The following is a 20,756-nucleotide window of genomic DNA, read 5'->3' on the forward strand; positions in this document are numbered from 1 at the left end:
CTCTTCTTTTCTGGTCTCTGCAGAGCTTTAATCCTTGATGAAGCAGTGCAGTATGTTTGCCTCCGCACCATAATGGGCTCCTCTGTTGTTTTTTGCAATTCTTTGCGTTGCAGCCTGCCTACCCATCGTTAGCCAAGGGAGACGCTACAGGGCACACAGTAACACGCGTGTGGCCGCTTCCCTTACTCACTTGCTCAATCGCACATCTTAGGCCCGCTATTGATCACGGATCTAAGGGTCCTTGCACAGAATGTAAGGCCCAATACTGTGCAACTTCAGAGGAGACTCTGGCGGGATACAGGGCAACGTGGGGAAGAGAGAGGAAACAAAAGAGAAGGAGAAAGAGAAGAAGTGTGAAAGAATTTGGCATCTGACAACGTAGACACTTGTGTATCGTTACTGTTTTGATGAGCTGACAATGACCCGTGTGTGTGAGCTCATGTGTGTTTGCGTCACACAACACACCAGCTCCGACAGCACATCTGCCTGCCTATCACAACAAGGGAGCACAGCTCATTAGGCACCACAGTGAGGGAAAAGCTCGAAGAAAAAAATGGGAAGCTGTTGAGTGGAAATATTGAAAGGGGGTCCAAAACATGGTGAATGAGAATGAGCATCACGTCGAGTCTCTGCTAATTCTCATGTAACAGAGACACAGGGACCAGACAGAGGCATTAAAATTCATGGGGCTCACAGCATCCCAAGAAACCCCATTGGCTATTTACCCTGCCACATGGGAAATAATGGTTTACATAACCTGGATATGGAAATGCACACCTTCCCAACTCACTGCTACTCTGAAATTAAAAACATAAATACAGACATTTAAAATGAGTTCACAATCTTTATTCAACACCTTTGCATTCATAGTCAGGGGACTAAACTCCCATCCTCCCATAACACTGTCTCTGTTTTTGTGTTGTTTTTTTTTTTAAACAGTCTTTCTTGCATAGATAAAGGGCGAAGAATGCAGAATCACACTCAAATATACACACAATGCATGTGCACACACACATATAGAGCAGACCCACAGTGCACATACTCATACGCAGACAGACACAGGAGTTGAGATAAAAGATTTATGAGACTGGAGAGTTTTTGGCTGATTGTTGATTTGGATCTTTCTTTGTTGATTAATCTTCCTCCCTGTCAAAACACAGCTTTTCATCGCACCTCCTCTCTTCTCTACCTCCCCCGTCTCTCTCATCTCGAGACGCGTTAGTGTTAACCTTGCCGCTGCTGGATAGTGTCCGGGCAGTAAGCAGGGATCCCTGAGACTCCCACGTCCACATGAATCGGACATCTCGCAGACCTGAGTGACTTTGGGGAGAGGGCAGCATTAACCCTTCTCATAAACAGGACATTATCATGAACCCGAAGTTGTCAGACTGCTTTGGTTATTTATGATGATTCAAATTGAAAACAAACCCACGTTGTATTCACTGGGGCACAGTGTGAGTAATTACATCGATGATGTTTGATTTATTACAGGTGGACCATGGCTTTTCCAGCATATTAATATTTGTTTGCCACATCTATTTGTGGGGACACATGGGCAGTGTGTGTTTTGTCTGCAGTATTATTCCTAATGTGCAGATAAGTGACAGTAAAGGGCAGACTGCTCCCTCTTTCACTTTGGCTGAGACTGCGTCAAAATGAAAAGTGAAGTGAGTTTGGAAACTTCCATCCCCTGCTGCCCGGTGACCTCTGTCTGTCCTCTTCTCTGCGGTGAAGGAACAGGGAGAGCAGACACTCATGACCACACCAGGAGAGCCTGCCAGCTAGATCCTGTTACCCACCTCGCAGACATCACTTGGGGCATTTTGGGCTATTTTCAATTGCCCCAGACACAGCAGATACTACTACATTGCTATCTGTTCATTTATCAAATGCTGTTGCCGTCTTGGCTCGCTGGTCCACGTTGTAAACCTGAATACACGTCCCAGACAGGTGGGGATATGGAGGTTTTTATGAGGAAGAATATTCTCTGAGTAAATATCTTTAACAAATAGTCCTTTCCATTGAAGAGGAGAGACATATTTGATTAATCCTGCACTGCCGCTGTGCCCTGAGACATATCTCCACTAGCAACGGCTGTAGTTGCTATAGAACTCACACTGATTCTTCAATGGCACATTTCATTGTTAAAACACAACTTAAATTCTGTCAGAAGGTCTGGCAAATTGGCATTAAACTCTTCAAAAGATACTGTGTAATGCCCAAGAGGGTTATATACACATTCCTGGCGACAGTTGCCCATATGCACAGGCTGTGTGTTCCTAAGCTACCGGGCAGAGTCGACAGGTACGATAAGCATTATGATCTGAGGGCATGAATCCAGAAGAGAAGGGACACCAAGGGGAATCAGGCTAGGACCAGGTCTGCGGGTTGTGTTGGGAGGGCTGAGAAAAGAAAGATAGAGGCTGACCACACTCTGCTGTCTGGTCGGCTCTGCGCTGTCTAATGGAAGGTCTTATCACAGGCGGGGCCCACAGCCCTTATCACACCTGCCCACTATCAGCCCCACACTGGATTATCCCTGAAGGGCGAATCTGCACGCCTTCAATCATTTACTCTATCACAGGGACCAATCTTTGCTGTAGCCTCTCTGTCAGCCATAAAAAGCAGAGAGAAAGAGAGAGAGAGATGGAGGGAGGCGTAAAGGCAAGGGGGGGGCAGAGAAGCTATTTCATGCTCCCCAGAGAAAATGTATCACAGCAATAGTGGTGGAAACTTCACAGAAGTCCACGTTGTTGGTGGATTAGAGTTGGTCCGAGCATCATCAGCCAAGAGGAGGCTATAGGATGGAGAGGCCATAGAAATTAGGTTTAGGAAAGCGGAGAAAAATGAGAAGGAGAGAGAAGGGTCACAGACCTTAGTTGTGGGTGGGGGTGGGGGTGGGGGTTAGAGAGACCATTTTTCATTTCTCTCCAAGAGGTCTGGGCGCCAGAGCTGCATCTTTAAGAGGATTCCTCCTGATTTCATCCCCAGTTTCAAGTGTCTCTCCAGTGTGGCCAGTAGAGGCCAGATGGCAACTCCAACTAATGACACAGCCGAGATTAGTTTGAGAAGAGTGGGAGAAAGGGGTGAGGACAAGACTGAGAGATGATGAGAGGCCGTTGACTCTCAAGAGTGAGGAGGAATTCTGTATATCTCCATCCCAACACCCAGCAGCTTATTCTCCAACAAGGGATGGAAAAAAGCCGATTCCTGCTAAAACAAATGAACAGAAGAGTTTTCTCTTTTTCTATAGATTCTTTGAGGTATTCCTTTTGGAGCCTGGCATTTGCCTTTTGTTTATTTCTCCACTGGAGGCTCGTCAGTTTTTCTTTGCTGGGTCTGAAGCAGAAATCCCTCCTCAGGGTGGGCTGTAAATGCCAGCCAACAAGCTGTTTGTTGTTTTGGCTTTCAGAAAAGAACCTCAAGTTTTGTTTGCTGTGTTTTGTGTTTTTCTAAAACGTGATGTTTTGGTGTACTAACAATACTAGCATTTTAAAGATTAACCGTAATTGAATTCACATTTCGTGATTAATTATTGACGCTGTTAGATCTCGGTTAAGACTCATCTTATAAAATAGATTTTGGGGACGTCCTTTCTAGTGTTGGTTGCATGAGTTTTTCTGAGATTATCAGAAGTGACTGGAGCCAAGAGCCCTTTGTAAATATAAACCACACAAGGGGAAGAGGATGAACCTCAGTGTCTGTCTCTTATTCATGACACCATCTTTTACACTGCCTCCTCTCTTCCTCTTTCTCTTTGACTCTGACTCCATGCTTCTCTAATGCTATTATTATACCTACGTACCCCATTTCCTTTAAGGGTGTACACAAGATGAGACATTCAGCATTCTAGTCTCTCCTTCTGACAGTCTTCCTTTCCCTTCTCCTCTCTCTTTCCCTCTCTCTCTCTCTCTCTCTCTCTTTCTCTCTCTCTCTTCCTCTCTCTCTTAGCATCTTGTCCTTGTTCCAAAGTTTACATCATGTCTCTAATGTTTGTGAAGGGGATGACAATGACAGTCGTGTTGAGTACAGCCATCATGCAGCCACAGCACTCTGCTCTGCTGAAACAAAAAGCCAAGGGGCTGTGGTAGAGAACAGCAGGGAGCACAGATATGACAGGAAGGGATGGGTTGTGAAGGAGTTTGGGAGTTTTGTTTATGGGATTATACACTAAGGGCCTAACATTCCCTCCTGCAGTCTACTTTTTACTTCAACATAGACATTCTTCAGGAAAAAAACTAGTTTTAGAATCAACACAGCACCCTGTTCTAATTACAGTATGGAAATGATCAAAACAATGTGATGCCAGCAGATTCATGTTGCATGCGTCTCTCCACACAGGTGTCAGACCGCTGCGTTGTGGCTTTGGTGCCGAAACAGACCTCATCGTACAACATCCCTTCCTCAGCCAGCATATCACGCACCTCCATCAGCAGATATGGTGAGTTAGACCAGATTGCTCTTTTCATTCCCTTGTTGTGGCTTTGGCGTGATTTACATTGATTGCAAAATGCCGTGCAGCGTGTATATTAGGCAATTACAGAAAGACTTGCACAGTTAATCAATAGTTAATTCTATGCAAATTTAGTCTTGTTGCTCTTGTTGCTGCACAAACACATCATAATGTGTTTTTTTTATTAGCTGTTGTTTCAGTTATGAACAAAGCCAAATTCACTCTACCCAAAGCAAGGGTCAGCTCTGTGCGGAGGTGCTCTTCTTCTTTTTGCTGCAGAGGGGGTGGGTGGGATTGCAGCCTTTTTCTCTCTCCAACTGTGAGCTCTGCAGTTTGCCTTACAGTTCAGGTCCAAACTCAGTTGGATGGTACAAGGATGGAAAAAAATCGAGTCAGAAAGAAGTGAAGAAAATGGGCGAATGAGCGGCAGAGTAACTGTTTGTTTTTAAAGCCATGATATTGTTGTAATGAAGATGCATTCAGAGCAAGACACAGTGGCCTGCTAGTTGCACACACACTTGCACCCACGCGTGCAGTACCTATACACGCATAGGCGTAAATACACACATACTTCAGATGTGCTTGTAGTTTGTGCTGCTCGGTGCCAAATCTGGTCCTATTCCAGACACACAGCAGCACTAGGCAACTTGTGATTGCTAATTATTCTCTGTGAATGATACTTCACACAAACAGAAAAAGATAAGTGAACATGGCCAATTATCAGGATTGGGGATAGAAAGTCAACACTGCTTTTAAACTGCCTAACACGGAAAAAGAGTTAGCTTCTCCCTCCAAGCGAGTGCAGGTCTCATTAAGAGATGTTGGAAACAGTAGATACCTGAAGACATTCAGTGAAAGATCTTTATCTTCAGTGTACGTACTGTAAAATAATGTGGAGTGACATTCGCAGCAGAGCTGATGAAGATTAGCTATGATGACCTTTAGAAGATTGCCGAGCGCTCAGTCGCTGCTCTCTTTTAAACAAAACACCAGAATGGTTGTGGGAAGAGACAAGAAGATGATAGATGACTAAAGCAGTATAAGCAGGTATACTGTAACCAAGTGGAAGAATCCTGCTATGCATTATGCTGTTATTTTAATGTCATAGCTTAATTTGCCTTAATCTGGAGTTTTATGCCGAGGTAGTGGTGACATGAAACTGCAGTAAGCAGCTGAGAGGTTGTAGTTTCTCTTTCTTTTTTGTTTTTTTTTTTCTTTTTTTTGCGGTTGCTCAGGCACTGGGGCTGGATATGTGTGGCATAGAAAGCAGAAGCTCTGCTGGCATGGGACCGTCCCTCATCAATCATGTGTTGGCACAGCAGGCACAGCTGCACCTCGACACCTGCTGATGGATTCATACCAATTTAACGTTCAACACTTAGCATCTTGACTCAATTTACGCCACCAGCAACCCCCCCCCCACCCAGCCTTAAAATCAGTGCGAACACTCTCCCCTGCTGCCTGGATGTGTCCAGAAGCCAGGGACTGCAGCAAAAGAGGGAAGGGCTGCAGGCCCTAGTGTTAGGGGAGCTGTGAAAAGGCCGAGTGTGCAGGGAAGATGGAGGGGACGAAGAAATTGCAGAGCAGTAAAAACCAGTGACTGGATTAAGATAGGATTTAGGACCTCTATCCACCCTGCACAGAGCCACATATATTCAAACCCCCTTACTCAGGCCGTGGTCCCTCATGGCCACTCCAGAGGCACGAGTTGGTCTTATTTGAAAGGTGTAAGTGGCTGTAACGGTTGCAAAAAGCTTTGTTGTTCCGCTCAGCTTTTGAAGCCAGGTGAGAAAGATCCTCATTGAGATCTTCAGATCCTGAATCTCTAGAGAGCCAGCTGCCGGGAGTAAGGATGCCGGCTAATTAGGGAAACTGAAACCAGCATCATTCTGACTGAGTGAAGAGCAAGGAGGCAGGAAAACAAAAGCAGAGCCTAGGAGGATGTATGGATGAAGGAGGGTGGCTTCAGTGCTTAACAAATTAGGGATCTTTTGATGTATTGATTAGAGTGTGACAGGGATGTTTTCAACATGGCATTGACACAGTGTGGCAGGGAAGAGCCAATTATGAGTGCTTTTAAGAGGAGCCAACCATGTCTCAGCCAGTGAGTCAGGGATTATATAAGTAAGGGAAAGGAACAGAGAATGAAAGAGAAAAGAAGCAAATAATTTTCAAATAATTCAGGACAGACAGGAAACAGAGAATAAATATGTAGCGTTTTGTAAATGTCTCTGTCCTGCACAGTGTAATGTAATGTAGGAAAAACAGGTTTTCACCCGTCTTGTGTGTCATCTAGGATTCCAGTTACAAGAGGGCTACCACTAATCAATGCAATGCCAGGGACCACAACTTCCCCTCCCTTTCATTACTCTGCTGTTCTATGAAATTATCCACCACTGCAATTTCCCTCACCGCACGACTTAGAGAAGGAGGTGTGCTGAGGATTCAGCTTTGTAATGAGTTACAAAGGAGGGGTGAAAATGAGAGAGGTGCTGTGTGTGTGTACGTATCCTGGTGTGAGTATGTGTGGGTGTGCTGTTTTAGGTGTATGCTTAATTTGCATGATGCTGCACCAAAGGGAGGCTTTTGTAATCACAGTCATTTAGGCTTACTGATAATTCTGTATCTCTCTCTCTTGCTTCTTTTTTTTTTTTTGGACAGACTCGTCATTCCGCTACACGGGCAGTCCCGACAGCCTTCGTTCACGTGCTCCCATGATCACCCCTGATCTGGAAAGTGGTGTGAAGGTGTGGCATCTGGTGAAGAACCACGAACACGGTGACCAGAAGGAAGGAGACCGCGGTAGCAAGATGGTCTCCGAGATTTATCTGACCAGGCTACTCGCTACCAAGGTACGTCGGTGTTCTCCCATACACTTCAATCCAGCACACGCTCAGTTAGCTTACATTTTCCATGACTTTACTGCACTCGGGCTTGTGTTTTTTGGAGTGTACGTTCTCTCTTGCTGTTCATGAATTGCTAATCTCGATGTTCTCTCCTCCTTCTCCTAGGGCACACTACAAAAATTTGTTGACGATCTGTTTGAGACGTTGTTCAGTACGGTTCACAGGGGGAGCTCTCTCCCCCTGGCCATCAAATACATGTTTGACTTCCTGGATGAGCAGGCAGACAAACATGCCATTCATGACACAGACGTACGTCACACGTGGAAAAGCAACTGGTAAGGACCTTCTTTTAAAGACACAAAAGGGATGTCACACAAGCACGTCTCTGCACCATGATACAGCTCTTCTTATGTCACATGATGCCATTCGCTGACCGAGTGAGGTAACGTCTCTCTGTCTCTTACTTATTCTCTTTGTCTCTGTCTTCCAGCCTTCCATTGCGTTTCTGGGTGAACGTGATCAAAAACCCTCAGTTTGTGTTTGACATCCATAAGAGCAGCATCACGGACGCCTGTCTGTCTGTAGTAGCCCAGACCTTTATGGATTCTTGCTCCACATCAGAGCACCGCCTGGGCAAAGACTCCCCTTCCAATAAGCTGCTCTACGCTAAAGATATCCCCAATTACAAGAGCTGGGTAGAGAGGTAGGAGCTGACACAGTCACTTTTTACACGACTCTGATCCACTCTGTCACATCTCCTTTGTATCCTATTAAAATCAAAACTGTGATCTTTTGGAAAAAATTGATTCATAATTCTCTTTCTTCCTGTCTACACTTCTCAACCAGATTCTGTAAAAAGCCTTTTGTGAGTGACTGTTAGCAGGCATGCGTTGTTGGTGAAAGTGATATTATGGCTTAAAAATTTGACTATTAAGAATGTGGGTCTCAGTTGAGCTGTTTCATTGACTGAGTCTGTATCAGTGATGCCAAGTGTTGCCCCTTGTCTCCGTACCCAGGTACTACGCCGACATCAGCAGGCTGCCATCCATTAGTGACCAGGACATGAATGCCTATTTGGCAGAACAGGCCAGACTCCACTCCACAGAGTTCAACATGCTCAGTGCTCTCAATGAGATCTATTCCTACGTCAGCAAGTACAGTGAGGAGGTTGGTGCTATTTGCATACGCGCATGTATTTGCTCGCACACGCCGAATATGAGCACAGTTGTTTTGCTTTTCTTTTACGTGCATTTGTGAGAGAATCACACAAATGGGGGGAAGAGATATGAAAAGTGTGGCGGCGTTCTGCAGAAATCACTAAGGTTCACACAGTTTACGAGGGTCAAAAAATCCTGATCCTGGGACGGTGGTAGGAAAAAAAAAACGGAATAGAAAGAAAGTGAATGAGAAGTGTAATTAAAATAAAACGTATTTTATAACACCAAACAAAGAGAAGATGTAAACTTGTTAGTTTTGTTGATAGGTTATAATTTCTCGTGTATCAGTTTTACTCCGGTGCAGTTGAACTGTGCCCTGTGCCCCTTATTAAATGTTTTGGAATGTTGTTCATTTCCTTACTTTGCATTTCCATGCAGCCCAGTTTCTTTTCTGAGATTGGCGATCTCACACAAATCCCTCCTCTCAACTACTCACTGAGCTCCTTCACTTGAAGGTTTTACCTGGAGGGCAGTGCCAAGCGTTGATTGCGTAAGGAGCTGCTGCCTCGGTAAATCAGACGCTAATTGCGGACAGATTTTGAGCGCAAATTGAACGAAAGGCGTGCCACAAATTTACCCCACACACTTTTAATGTACGTATATGTTGCCTTTGGTGTTCCCAGTCCATTCATATCTGGCAAAGGTTAGTGAGGTCAGCTCACAGTCTTCAGTAGACTCCCCCAAAGCCCAGAGGTCTAGTGAGACCTGAGCTTAACAAGGTGGTGTGTCTGATCTGTGGAGTAGAAAGCGAATGTCTACAAGCTCTCAGCATGCTGCTGTGTCCTTTCGCCTGTGCGGAGTTAGAGTGGGCTATCTGGTATATAGGGCTCTCGTGAGCAGAATCATAGGCAACACACACACACACTCTGTCAGATCACAGGAAGCATAAAAACGGAGGGAGGAAGATAGGGAAGGAAGAGAAAGAGCATTCATGGAGACATTCTGCTTCTAATGTCAGCTCCTCCTCTGGGAAGCATTAGCCTGACCTTTATGTTGGACCACAGTATCTCTCTCTCTCTCTTTCTCGTGCTCTCTATCTCTCCCTCCTTCCTCCTGTACATTCCTCCTCTTTTTACCCATTATCCAGTCAGCTTCCCCTTTGCTGCCTTTGCTCTCCATGAATTTCATACACTCGCTTTTGCTGCCTCTGCAGTTGTAGCTGTCGGGTGCACACATGCATAGAGACATGTGCAAACACACTCCTTTTGCACACATGCACCCTACACCTGTAGCTCATCACTCCTGCAGTGTCTGCTGTCTCTCAGAGTGCAGTGTGTAAAACCTCATTCAGCACCGTTAACAGTTGTTCATTCTCACTCAGCCCTGCTCAGAGGGCTGTGTGTCAGGCTAACCAGGCCAGAGCTGCAGCCTACTTAGATGGATTTGGGAGATGGCAGTGGGAGCTGCACCTGCATACAGTGCTACAGATTAATAATAGATTGCTATCTGGCCCGATGAGGAGGAGGAAACGCTCTGCCTGTAGCTGCCAGCCTTTAAGAGCACTTAAGCAGATGAGTGGAAGACGGTAGGTGGGCAGGCAGATACTGTGTTCTGCAGCAGGACAGGCAGCAAACAAAGGTCTGCCATGCTGTACAAAAAAAAAAGAGAACAAGAATGTGGCATGTTCTCAAAAAGCAGTTAGTAATTTTTACTGCATAAAAGACTGTAGGGCTCACAGCCTGGCAAAACCAAACTCCTGAAAATTAATATTGTGGTTCTGATTGGCTGAAGGACGGAAAGACTTTGGCACCAAAATGACATTCCCATCAGCTGAGACACGATAGTCCTTATAAAATATCTGAAAGTACAAGAATAAACATAGTACAGCGTGTTATTTTACAGCCGTGGATAACTTGAGAGTTCGGTTGACAAAATGCTTCCACAAACCAGATATTTTATTAATATGGCTGATGTATTTTCCTACCTTTGCTGACACAGTCCCTGAGTGACCCTGAGTATGGACAGGCAACCAAAAACTGAACAAGTAAAAGTAAAATGATTTTTGTAATCTAAAATGTGACCCAACATGGATAAATGGTGCATTGTGGGTGGCACTTTTTCTTCCATATTCATGCATTATTTGTCTCTTACCTCAGACTGTTTTAAATTACACATTGCATAAGAGGGGCCAATAAATTATTTAGTTTAAATGATCAATTATTGAGTCAAACTGTGCACCCCAGTCTGGTGTGAAATCAATCTACTGTAGCAAACACGTACACAGGAGCAAATCATATGTTGAAATAATGGCTGCAGCATTTGGATACAGAGATCCATTTCAAAGGTGATGAAGGCATATTGTAGTATTTTTTCATATTAAAGGCCTTTGCCATGTATTTTGGTGTCACTCTGACATAGATTCATCCTGACAAGGCAGACACTAGATGAGAGAGCGAGGAGGAAAGCCTGTCTGAATCCCTTTTGAACCCAACTTGACAAATGCCAAATTTACAAGATGGGGCTCAGAAGATAAAACGGGAAAGGCTAATACACAAATATTTCTCAGTGTTGTCAAAGACAAAGGCAATGATGTAATTCTTTTCTTTTTCTTTCATGTGATGTCCATATAGAAATCTAAAAATACACGCTATACCCCATAAGAATACATTTGTAATTGTAGGTTTTGTATACCAAAGCAAGCACCTATTACTCTCTATTAAATGCCATCAGGCCTAATTCTGTAAGTGTATCATAACCAACAACATGTAATCATGACAGGATTTTTTTTTGTTCTACACAGATCACAGCTGCATTGGAGCAGGATGAACAGGCAAGGAAGCAGAGGTTGGCCTACAAGGTGGAGCAGCTCATCTCTGCTATGTCCCTTGAGAGCTGAGAGTGACCCCTGCTGAAGGAGAGAGAGAGAGAGAGAACCACAGTCTCTACTGGACCTCCCATAATGGTCCCGCATTACTTACCTCTCATCGTGGGAAGCTACCACCACGAACCAGACCTGGGATCTCTGTATTCACAGCCGGACAGACATACAACTGCATTCATTTGTAATACTCGCTCTTTCCTTTCACGGCGGCACCAGCTAAGTGCCCACAGACTGCGACAGAGGCCCTGCAGCTGGAGCTGATAATGGCATAAGGAAGGAACAGCAGCAGAGAAGGCAACAACATGTCTTGTATTTATTTTTTTGTTTGTTTCTTTTTCTCAAAGGAAATTTTCTCTCAGTTTGACAGGAAATTGTATGTTGTGCATGTGTGTGTGTGTGTGCGTGCGTGTGCATGCGTGCGTGAGTGTGTGTGTGTGTGTTTGTATCATACTAAGGAAGACTCCTGCAAAGACTGTGAGAGCAAATGGAGAAACAGATTTATTCTCCACTCAGTCAGAAACTCACATCTGAGTGTGAAGTGGAGACAAAAAGGCGAGAAGCACAGGAGCAGATCTCGTGTTGGACAGCTGAGTTTGCATTCAGATTTCTCAGATTTTATTTTTGTACTTGTACATTTGAATATTATCAGTTGCAGTTGAAATAACCACCCGGGATGCTGTAAGTGTTGTTGTACAAAGACATGAAGAGTGTAACACTCCATCAGGGTGGTGTGGTAGTATTACAGGCCATGGTCCATGTCTTCTCTCACTCCTTGCCTCCTCAGACTGATGCTTCACGTGACACGGACGAAACGTCTGCTCTCCGTCCAATCAGAAGTGTACAGGAAATCATGAAACCTGGGCTCATCACCAAGAGTCAAATGAACTCCACTCGTGGTGGTCACGGTTCAGCCAGCATGCTTGCACCTAAACTGAGGATGACAGAGACGAAGTCTGTAGTGTATTTAGGAGATGACCTTAAATCAGCATCACTCTGGTGTCCAAGGCTTTCTTCAGCAGTTCGGTCATCTGTGTATGTACTGGTCGATACTTGCCAATCAGTGTATGTGAATGTACAAAATGTTTTTTTTTATTTGTTGTTTGTTTGATTGTATGTCTTTTTGAGTTTTGCTAACAGAAAGCGGCTCAGTTGAACTGAGCTCCATAGCTATTTTCTGCAGCTCGTCGAGTGAACAGCTCCATTTGTCCATCCTGGCTCCAGCCCGTCCAGCTACTTCCCAAACATTGTTTACCTTAAATCACTTCTCGAAACTGGAGAGCGTGTATCGTCTGCATTGTGGCTGTCACAGCTAGCAGTTAGTAGATACCAGGCAAGACCAGTTGGTGTCTGTAGGCTAAAACTCTCCATTATATATCCACTGTTTGTATCCCTTTGGCAACTTGATCAACTTTACGTGTTCTTTGCATGCATGCTGTCACACATCAGAAGTGTTTAATGGTCCATCTTTGATTTTATCAAGTGCCAATGGGCCATGCCAGTTCTAGCTGGCCAGTTGAGATGTTAGCTGATGAGAGATCTTACCCAACCACCACCCATTTCTCCACACAGACAATAAGAAGCCTAGCTGCGTGGGTCTAGTTTGACCAAGTGCCAAAAGATCCTGTCGTTTCAGATTCTTCACTAATGTGTCAAAAATCGGTTTATGCTTTACAGAGAAGCTCTCATATTGGAATGTGGAGCCGGTTAATGTTGGAAGCTTGTATAACTGGAATGGCGAGTTTTAAAAAGTCACGAAAGGTACGAAACATAAGCAGGAGAGACGAGATCTCCGGATGAGGAAGGATTCAAGAGCGTGAAAAACACAGACAGAAGACAGAGTACTTTTCATGTTCCGTGGATGCGTCTCCTGACTTACACCAAACAGTCAGATGCTAAAAGGCTGATGTAACCTTCCAACCTTCTAGCTGGATGACAACAAACTGTAGATTCCGTCCTCTGGATAGGTGGTTTCATTTTCTTCCAAGATATATATTTGCTTGTTGTTTACATCAAGTACTTGAAAATAGGTAGTATTAAAGGTTTGTACAGTGTACTGCAATTGTGTGTGTTGAGAGCGTGACAAACACCAGGAGTGGGTGGAAGGTGCTTCTTTTCTCTGTGGCCTTAGATACCCACCTGCTTACCGTTCCTGATCTTATTAGTCCTCGACTCGGGCACAGTCCTTTCAGTGCTTCGGAGCCCGGTGGTTTTTCAGTGATACCTGGCCCAGGCACTCTGCTGCGAACTGTCTTAGCGAGATAAAGTAAAGGGAAAGGTGAAGAGGGTACGGCCCGGCTCAGGCAGACATTGCCTCGCTCAGCGCTCACTTTTCCTGAGCTGTTTGAAGAGAAGTGTCGAGAAACGAGGAGAGAGGGAGAGGTAGAAAGAGAGAGAACCCCTTTAGCTCTAGTTTCCTGCTCCGGCTTTGAAGCTGCTCTTTGATCTGAGTCAGTTGTGTGCACAGTGTGATCAGGAGATGGAAAGAAAAAAAGAAAAAACATCAAACTAGCAGGCAAGGAGAAATGTAGGATGAGGCGATGATTGACATGCTATTACTGAGCCCGGCCAGTGGGGGCAGAAGGGGTAAGAGTAGCCGTAATTTGCTCCCTCATCTGAAAAAGCACCTCCTCGCTCCCTAACCCCCCCCCCCAGTGAACATCAATGGGTACAAAATGGCGCACATACAGTACATACACAAAACATAAAGCTTCTTCCTTTTGATTAAGGTGTCTTCCCAATTTCAGCGAATAGAATTGTATCCTCCTCATACCTCACATTGCTTGTATGGAGTAATGCTTTTTTGTTTTTGTTTTTTTTATTTTAACAGGACCTAAATGCCTTTTCCTTTTCCAAGGGATGAAATGTATGTTTATTAGAGTCCTTCCAGCTCTTAGATGAGTTCCCCCTCTGTATTCAGAATTGTGACAAACATAATCAGAGGCACACAAATTAGTTGAGAGTGGCTTTGATTTTTTTTTTCTCTCAGAGATCATTTATATCATTTCCTTTAGTCTTGTGTGAGATTTTTGCATGCATTTTAATTAATGCTTTAGTTCTGCCTGGTATTCCATATCAGTCTGCGTCGTCATTAGTCTAACAGTAATTCTTCCTCAAAGCCCATTTGTACACGTCTTAAATCACAGCTGAATGCACCTTTTTTTGTGAAAGAGATTTTTTTTTTGTTACTAAATAATAGCTTGTTTCCATGCTGTGCACTCGTTTCTGGGAACCTTTTTAATTCAGTTTGAACTGAGAAGAGGGAAGTCTGTTTACTCTTTCTGCAGCGCAGAATCCCATTTGACTGCCAGTTGTGATGTGGATAGATGCTCATAAAACACAACCTCAATTCAGCTCGAGCTGATCGCAAATTGAAGATGCTTTGTGCACTTTTTTGCTCTCGGTGTAACGTGTTGCCGAAGAGATGGTGTTTTGTGGTTGTGACTGGCACATGTCATCATTCCTTATATATAAAACAAAGCTTTTTTTTGTTCGTTTTATGGCATCAGACAAATGAACTGAAATCCAGATCGATGTATTAATCTCAAGTCAAAAATATCACCAAGTATAAAATGAGTATCCTTCCATTTTAAACACATTGTAAACAAACCCTTTGTAGACACTGGAGTTCTGTAAAATAGTAATTACTGGCAATGATGATGATGATGATGACGATGATGATGATAATAATGGCTGTCTGTTCTTCTTGTTTTTTAAAAGTGTTGTGGAAATTGTAAGAAACTTAAAGTATTTAAAATAAGGTTGTTCTCTTGTTTTTTTATTTGCTTTGGTTTTGTTATGATAATATATTATTGTGTACCTATTGTAAATATGAAGCACACCTATTTTGCAAGCCAAGGATTCACTTTGTACTGTTGTTATATATAATTAAACTTTGCTGGTTAAAAATTGCATAGAGATGAAATCTGTATTCATGTCCTTTTTATTGCACAACTTTCCAACTTAGACAAATAGATGCTGGAATGCTTTCTTGACTCTCTTCTCTTCTGCTGTCTCTCTCTGCAGGTACATCTGCGCTCGGAGCTGTGGAGTTTGGGCCGACAGCGGTGGGCCACCTACAGTGTCATTAATTATTAATATTAGTCCTGCTATTAGTCTTATTATCATCAGTTCTACTATTGTTATTGTTTTTATTGTTATTAGTCCTATTACTATTCCTACTATTGTGTTATTATTTATAGTCTTGCTGTTGTTATGTGGAACCTGAACTGTGCTATGTTCTTGCAGGCCTGACCCCCTCACCCACCCAGCCACCTGGTCAAGACCTGCTCTATATGAAAGGTGCCTTGAGATAGCTTCTGTTATGATTCGGCGCTATATAAATAAAACTGACTCGACTGGAATACTTCAATCCTGAAGAAAACGTAAAAACCTGTTTCTCAGGCAAGATCTGGAGATTTAAGAAGAGTCTTTTTGTCTGTGATTTCCAAGCAGATTTACGGATGCTTATTCAGGGCGGACAACAAACAAAGACAATGATATTCTCAGAATCTGAAAGTCGCACAGAATATAAAAACGTGTGTATATTATGACCGTGTATTCAGATTTGACTGAGCTGTGACTCAGAGAAGGAGTATGATTTTGAAGCAAATTGCGGCAATTCAGCCCTGAGGGTTTAGAAGTACCTTAATTGCCTCCATGAGCTGTGTGTCACCATTGCTGCTACTGCTGACTGTGTTGATTTGGGGGCCAAACCACAATATCTAATTTCCTGTACCTTTTCTGTTGTTTTCAGCACACTGGCATAGACCTGTCCCTTTCACCTCACGCCATACATTTGCCTCAGAAAGAGCGTCTCACAGTTTGAAAACCTCTGTCCTAAGGCGACTGTCTGGCACATCCCCAAACTTCTACAGCATGTGGGCGCCGGGTCATATCTCTCCCATCCCTTGTAGCTCTGGGTTCATCCTGAGAACCTTTACTTCCCACTCACTTCCTGGCCAGCGGCTAACAGAATGAACCACGGCTGTAACATGCAGAATTGTGATCATTTATCTTCATGCAAGTCTGTTAGCTCATACTGGGCTCAGCTTCTCTACACCACCACAGGGCCCTGCAATCACATTAGGTTGCTAATGGAGGCTTGGGTCAGTGTGTTTAGCTGGAATGAAATGGCCCCGAGGTCAGTGATTCCGCAGAGGACGACTGTAGATGGCCACTGAAGCACAAGCTCATACTTTTTTATAACTGTCCACTGTTTGGATGCACCTGTTTTTTATTAGATAGTAAACAGCAGAAAGGAGCAGATGAGTCAGCAGAGAGAGAAAGCGAGAAGTAGGAAGGAGGTTCAGGTGCCCGTGTAAGCATCAAATGAACTCCTTGAGCAAAACACTGCTTTGCTACCACATTACTTTGTAATAGCATCACACTGTCATTGTCATTGTTGGTTGTTGTCATCATTCGTGCTGTGAGAAAACCAATGGCAACCATGATGCTACCACCACTTTGTACCACATGAACACCTAAGGGTGTCACACCTGCGGCAATAGACACACTGTTGTTCAGAGGAGTGGTGATTCATTAATTCTACATGACACTAATGAAAAGATGTAGTCTGACAGTTTATGGAGGTGGAGTACTCAACTTCTTGATGCAACCAGTATATCAAGCAGTATGTATTCTATATCTTCAGTCCCTTGGTGACTTCTTCTCCTGTATTTCCCCTGGGGAAGGTCTAATCCCCGCTGCTTCTAATCCTGTACTGCTGGGACCAATTCAAATCCACGTGGGACTTAACGCCCTGTAATGCCTTTACAAGTAGTTGCATAAAGCTGACATCCCATTCGTTCCAAGAAGGATTCTCAGCCTGGATTACAAGGCAAATTCTGAAATAATTAATGTGAGTTGGCAAAAGAGGATGCCAGGGGTGGCTTCAACTCCATTTCGAAGAATAGTCGGGTATTAATTTCACAATGAAACAAACCCTGACACCTCTTTGGACATCAGTGCTTCTCATTCTGATCCTGATGGTTGTTAAAGGTCTTTGTTTTCCCTTTGCATCTGTTTGAGATCATCTTAAGGCAAAGTGAGGCAAACCACTGCAATTGGGGATTTGAAATTCACATCAAAGGTTTTGGATTACCATCTATTGTGGTATTTGCAGAGTTGTGGCTGACAAGCGCTCATAGGTTATATTTATGGGCGACGACTCGGAGTGTCCTTGAGAAAAAAAAAAAAAAAAAACTCAAGCTGCTCCTGACAAATGCATGGCTGAATGTGGGGCATCGTAAGGTGCTTCACACCACACTGTGCCTGCACTCCATTTATCATTTAGATCTCTGCATGCAAGTCATCACTTCTGTCTTAAAGACTGCTTAAAAGCGGCTGTGGGTGTATTTCAAAGGACTTTCCCAGCCTGTCTGTGGCACTCAAGTTCATATATTCTTACTGAGGACGTAAATCATTAAAATTTACTTGTAAAACATTGGCCATTGTACAAATAATAATTGTAATATACTTTATGCTGTGATAAATCAGGCTTGGATTTGGTAATAGTGTGTACTGGCCAGTAAATAAAGTGTGTTACTTCTAGCTGGAGACCATAAAATAAACTTGCATGTAAATGTCCTTCTCAGGAGAGACCATTCTGATTATTTACATCGCTTTGATGCTGTTGTAAAATCATGACTATAATGTTTGCTACCCTGTGTGCAGTGAGACTGGATTGATTAATACCATCTCAAAATTCTAATTTTAGGAGTTTAAATTGAACTGATCGGAGGTGATGGAGGAGACGAGTGACGAGGAAATGGGAGGAAGACAGACAGCAGAGCCGCGGGAGGAAGAGAGGGGTGATGCAACCCAAGATACATGACCGTCCGAGCGGGAGAAGGTGAAAATAAAAACAGATACTGGACAAAGAACGACACGGTTTAACAGGGATACCAAGCCTCGACGCTGAACACAACACAGGGAGAAAAAAAAAAGATGCGGGTGGTGGCGGAAGTTTGAGTCTGAGGGAAAATTTGCGAGCGAATGCGAATCCAGGTGTCATACGCGCTCAGCACAGGTTCTATTTATAGTCCGGCTTCCCGCTGCCGGAGCTGTCACTCTCAGTGTGCTCTGCAGCCCGTCTCGCCTGCCCGCCCGCTCGCCTCCCTCTCATTAGGACTTCACAGTGCAGCACACGCTGGTCACGTCTGTGGGAGCTCTGCATAATTCACAGGTCAGGCACTCATTCAGGAGCATGTGTTAACCTCACACGCGCACGCGCGTGCAAACACAGGCGCGCGCACGTCGCACAAACAGTAAATAGCGTGACGTTTGAACGCAGCACACACGTGGCCAAACAGGTGCATAATCAGGAGCATGGGACCTGAGAATTGTGCCAACATACATGTTCGTACGGAAGGGGAAACTGTGCAGTTATTAATTAACTTCTTCACTCATGCATAGGCGTGTAAAAAAAAAAAAAAAAAAAAAGTTTCACACTGACATTTGCTGACAACAAGTTCTTCCACTTTCCTCTGACTGTCCCCCTCAGCAGGCGAAGCTGAGGAACGGTGCCTTTCTCTGGACGCGACTCGTCCCTGCTCCCCAAGATGGTAATGAGGCTCTCCCAGCAGGCCCGCTGACAGCCTCCCGTTGTGTGGCCTCATCTCTTTTAGCACGGCGCAGCAAAAACAAAGAGGTGGGTGGCGTTCATTCGACCCGGTCCACCCATACCAACTGTGCGTTCAAAAAAGTGCAGGCCTAAGTATTTTTCTGCAATGCAAATGCATGGCGACATTAAAATACACAAGCGCACCCGGGAACAGGGTTGTGTTATGAATATGAAGTCACAGAGCACACATAATTTGATTTTGTGTGTGTTTCTGTGCGCCCTGTGTACCCACACACACACACACACAGTGACACAAACTCAACTACCCTGCTGGTTTCAGGCGCAGGGTGCAGGTGAGAAAAGCCTGCCAAATTTCCCTAGCTGGAGCACTTGTTTGCATATGCAGATGTTAATTACCACTGGAGCTTGTATGGGCCAATCGGCAGGCTGCTGGAACAGCTTGTGTGTCGCCCCCCCCCCTCCCCCGCCACACCCCCCACCCTCACCCCACAGGTCGCCGTTTCCACGGTTACTCCCCTGGCTGATAATAAAGATAATCACCTCCGATTTCCTTCATGGCTCATTTTCTCCTGCTCGCTTCTGAAAGGCCAGAGCGCCGCTGTCTGATTTTCCACGCTGAGCTCTTATCAGCGCGCCAGGGCCGAGGACTGGGGCGGGGGCCAAGTCGACACACCACCTGCCACACACTCACCAGAGGGGACAGATTCGTTCAGTCAGAGTCTCAGATACGGAGGGGTAATGAGTGCGAGATCATCCATCCGGTATGGTGTAATTGTGGTCGGAGTACAGGCCTGGATGAGAGCAGGGTCAGATCAGATGAGATCAGGTGATGGTTGTTGTCACACACAGTGACAAGGCGCTGCGCCCTGAGACTCTTCAGTAAGAATGAAAGCAGGTTTTCAAAAACCTTGAAATTAAGACTTAGAGCATCAAATCAATAGATAACATCCATCAGATATTTTCAGACCGGTTCATTCTAAACCCCTCATGGTTGTTCAGATGTCCAAAAGGTTATTAATCGAGATGTTTAACACTGATTTCCATTATCTTTATTTTTCAAAGCAAAGTTTAAATTTTTACACTACTGTTAATCTCCTTTAACAATAATCAGTTGTCATTAAACACTGCCTGTTGCACGCTTAAAGCAAGCCATCTGTTATGGGCCAAAACAATAGATCCAATTCACTGTCTCTCTCACCCACCCCCCCCCTTTCTGTCTCCCTCCTCCTGCTCTCTTGAATCTATTGTCCAGATAGAAACGTGCCTTGGATAGCAAGGCTTTGCTTTCGGCACACTTCTTTGAGAATTATTTAAGGCTCAGGAGTTTCTGTGAAATTAATATTTGATGTGCAGGACCTTAGCGTCTCCTGACGAGCCCAGAGCAACACTTCAGAGAACGACTGGGGTGAGGTGTATAGCTCCATGCTTCAAAACATACACACTCATACAGGCACACAACCACTCACTGCCATATCCCAAGAAAAAAAACAAAAAACACTACAGATGTTTTAAAGAGGGCTATTGAATGAAAAAGTCTGTGTCTTAGAGTCTGGAGGGCGGCTGATCTGATCCTGGATGCATTTTGTCTGAGACCGTTATTTTAATTGCTGTCTTCTTTAACCTCTTTGGCTAACTTTAGTTTTATTTAAGATCCCCCTCAATACTGTTTTTTTTTTCTTTTTGGCAAGCATCTCGCATGCTCTCATATTTTCCTCAGGCTCTCGTCTTTACCTCAATTTATGGCATGTTGACAGGTTCACGGTTTGGCATCAGTCAATTCCATATGTTTTCTATGGCAAAAATCGAGGAAATGTAACACGAGAGCAGATCTTTTACT

At 44.2% G+C, this 20,756-nt stretch overlaps 1 protein-coding gene across 1 annotated transcript in view; it reads left to right on the forward strand.

Moving 5' to 3' along the window:
* The window catches only part of plxna2 (plexin A2), a 164,462-nt gene extending 149,226 nt beyond the window's left edge, over window positions 1-15,236 (forward strand). The window contains exons 27-32 of the mRNA XM_041050953.1: window positions 4,342-4,441; window positions 7,115-7,305; window positions 7,465-7,634; window positions 7,790-8,002; window positions 8,316-8,466; window positions 11,257-15,236. Of these exons, the coding sequence (XP_040906887.1) occupies window positions 4,342-4,441; window positions 7,115-7,305; window positions 7,465-7,634; window positions 7,790-8,002; window positions 8,316-8,466; window positions 11,257-11,352 (921 nt within the window). The 3' untranslated portion in view covers window positions 11,353-15,236. The remainder of the gene's footprint in view (window positions 1-4,341; window positions 4,442-7,114; window positions 7,306-7,464; window positions 7,635-7,789; window positions 8,003-8,315; window positions 8,467-11,256) is intronic.
* Window positions 15,237-20,756: the final 5,520 nt, after the last annotated feature.

This window comes from Toxotes jaculatrix, chromosome 2 (genome assembly GCF_017976425.1).
Source record: "Toxotes jaculatrix isolate fToxJac2 chromosome 2, fToxJac2.pri, whole genome shotgun sequence".
In the NCBI taxonomy this organism is placed as follows: domain Eukaryota; kingdom Metazoa; phylum Chordata; class Actinopteri; family Toxotidae; genus Toxotes; species Toxotes jaculatrix.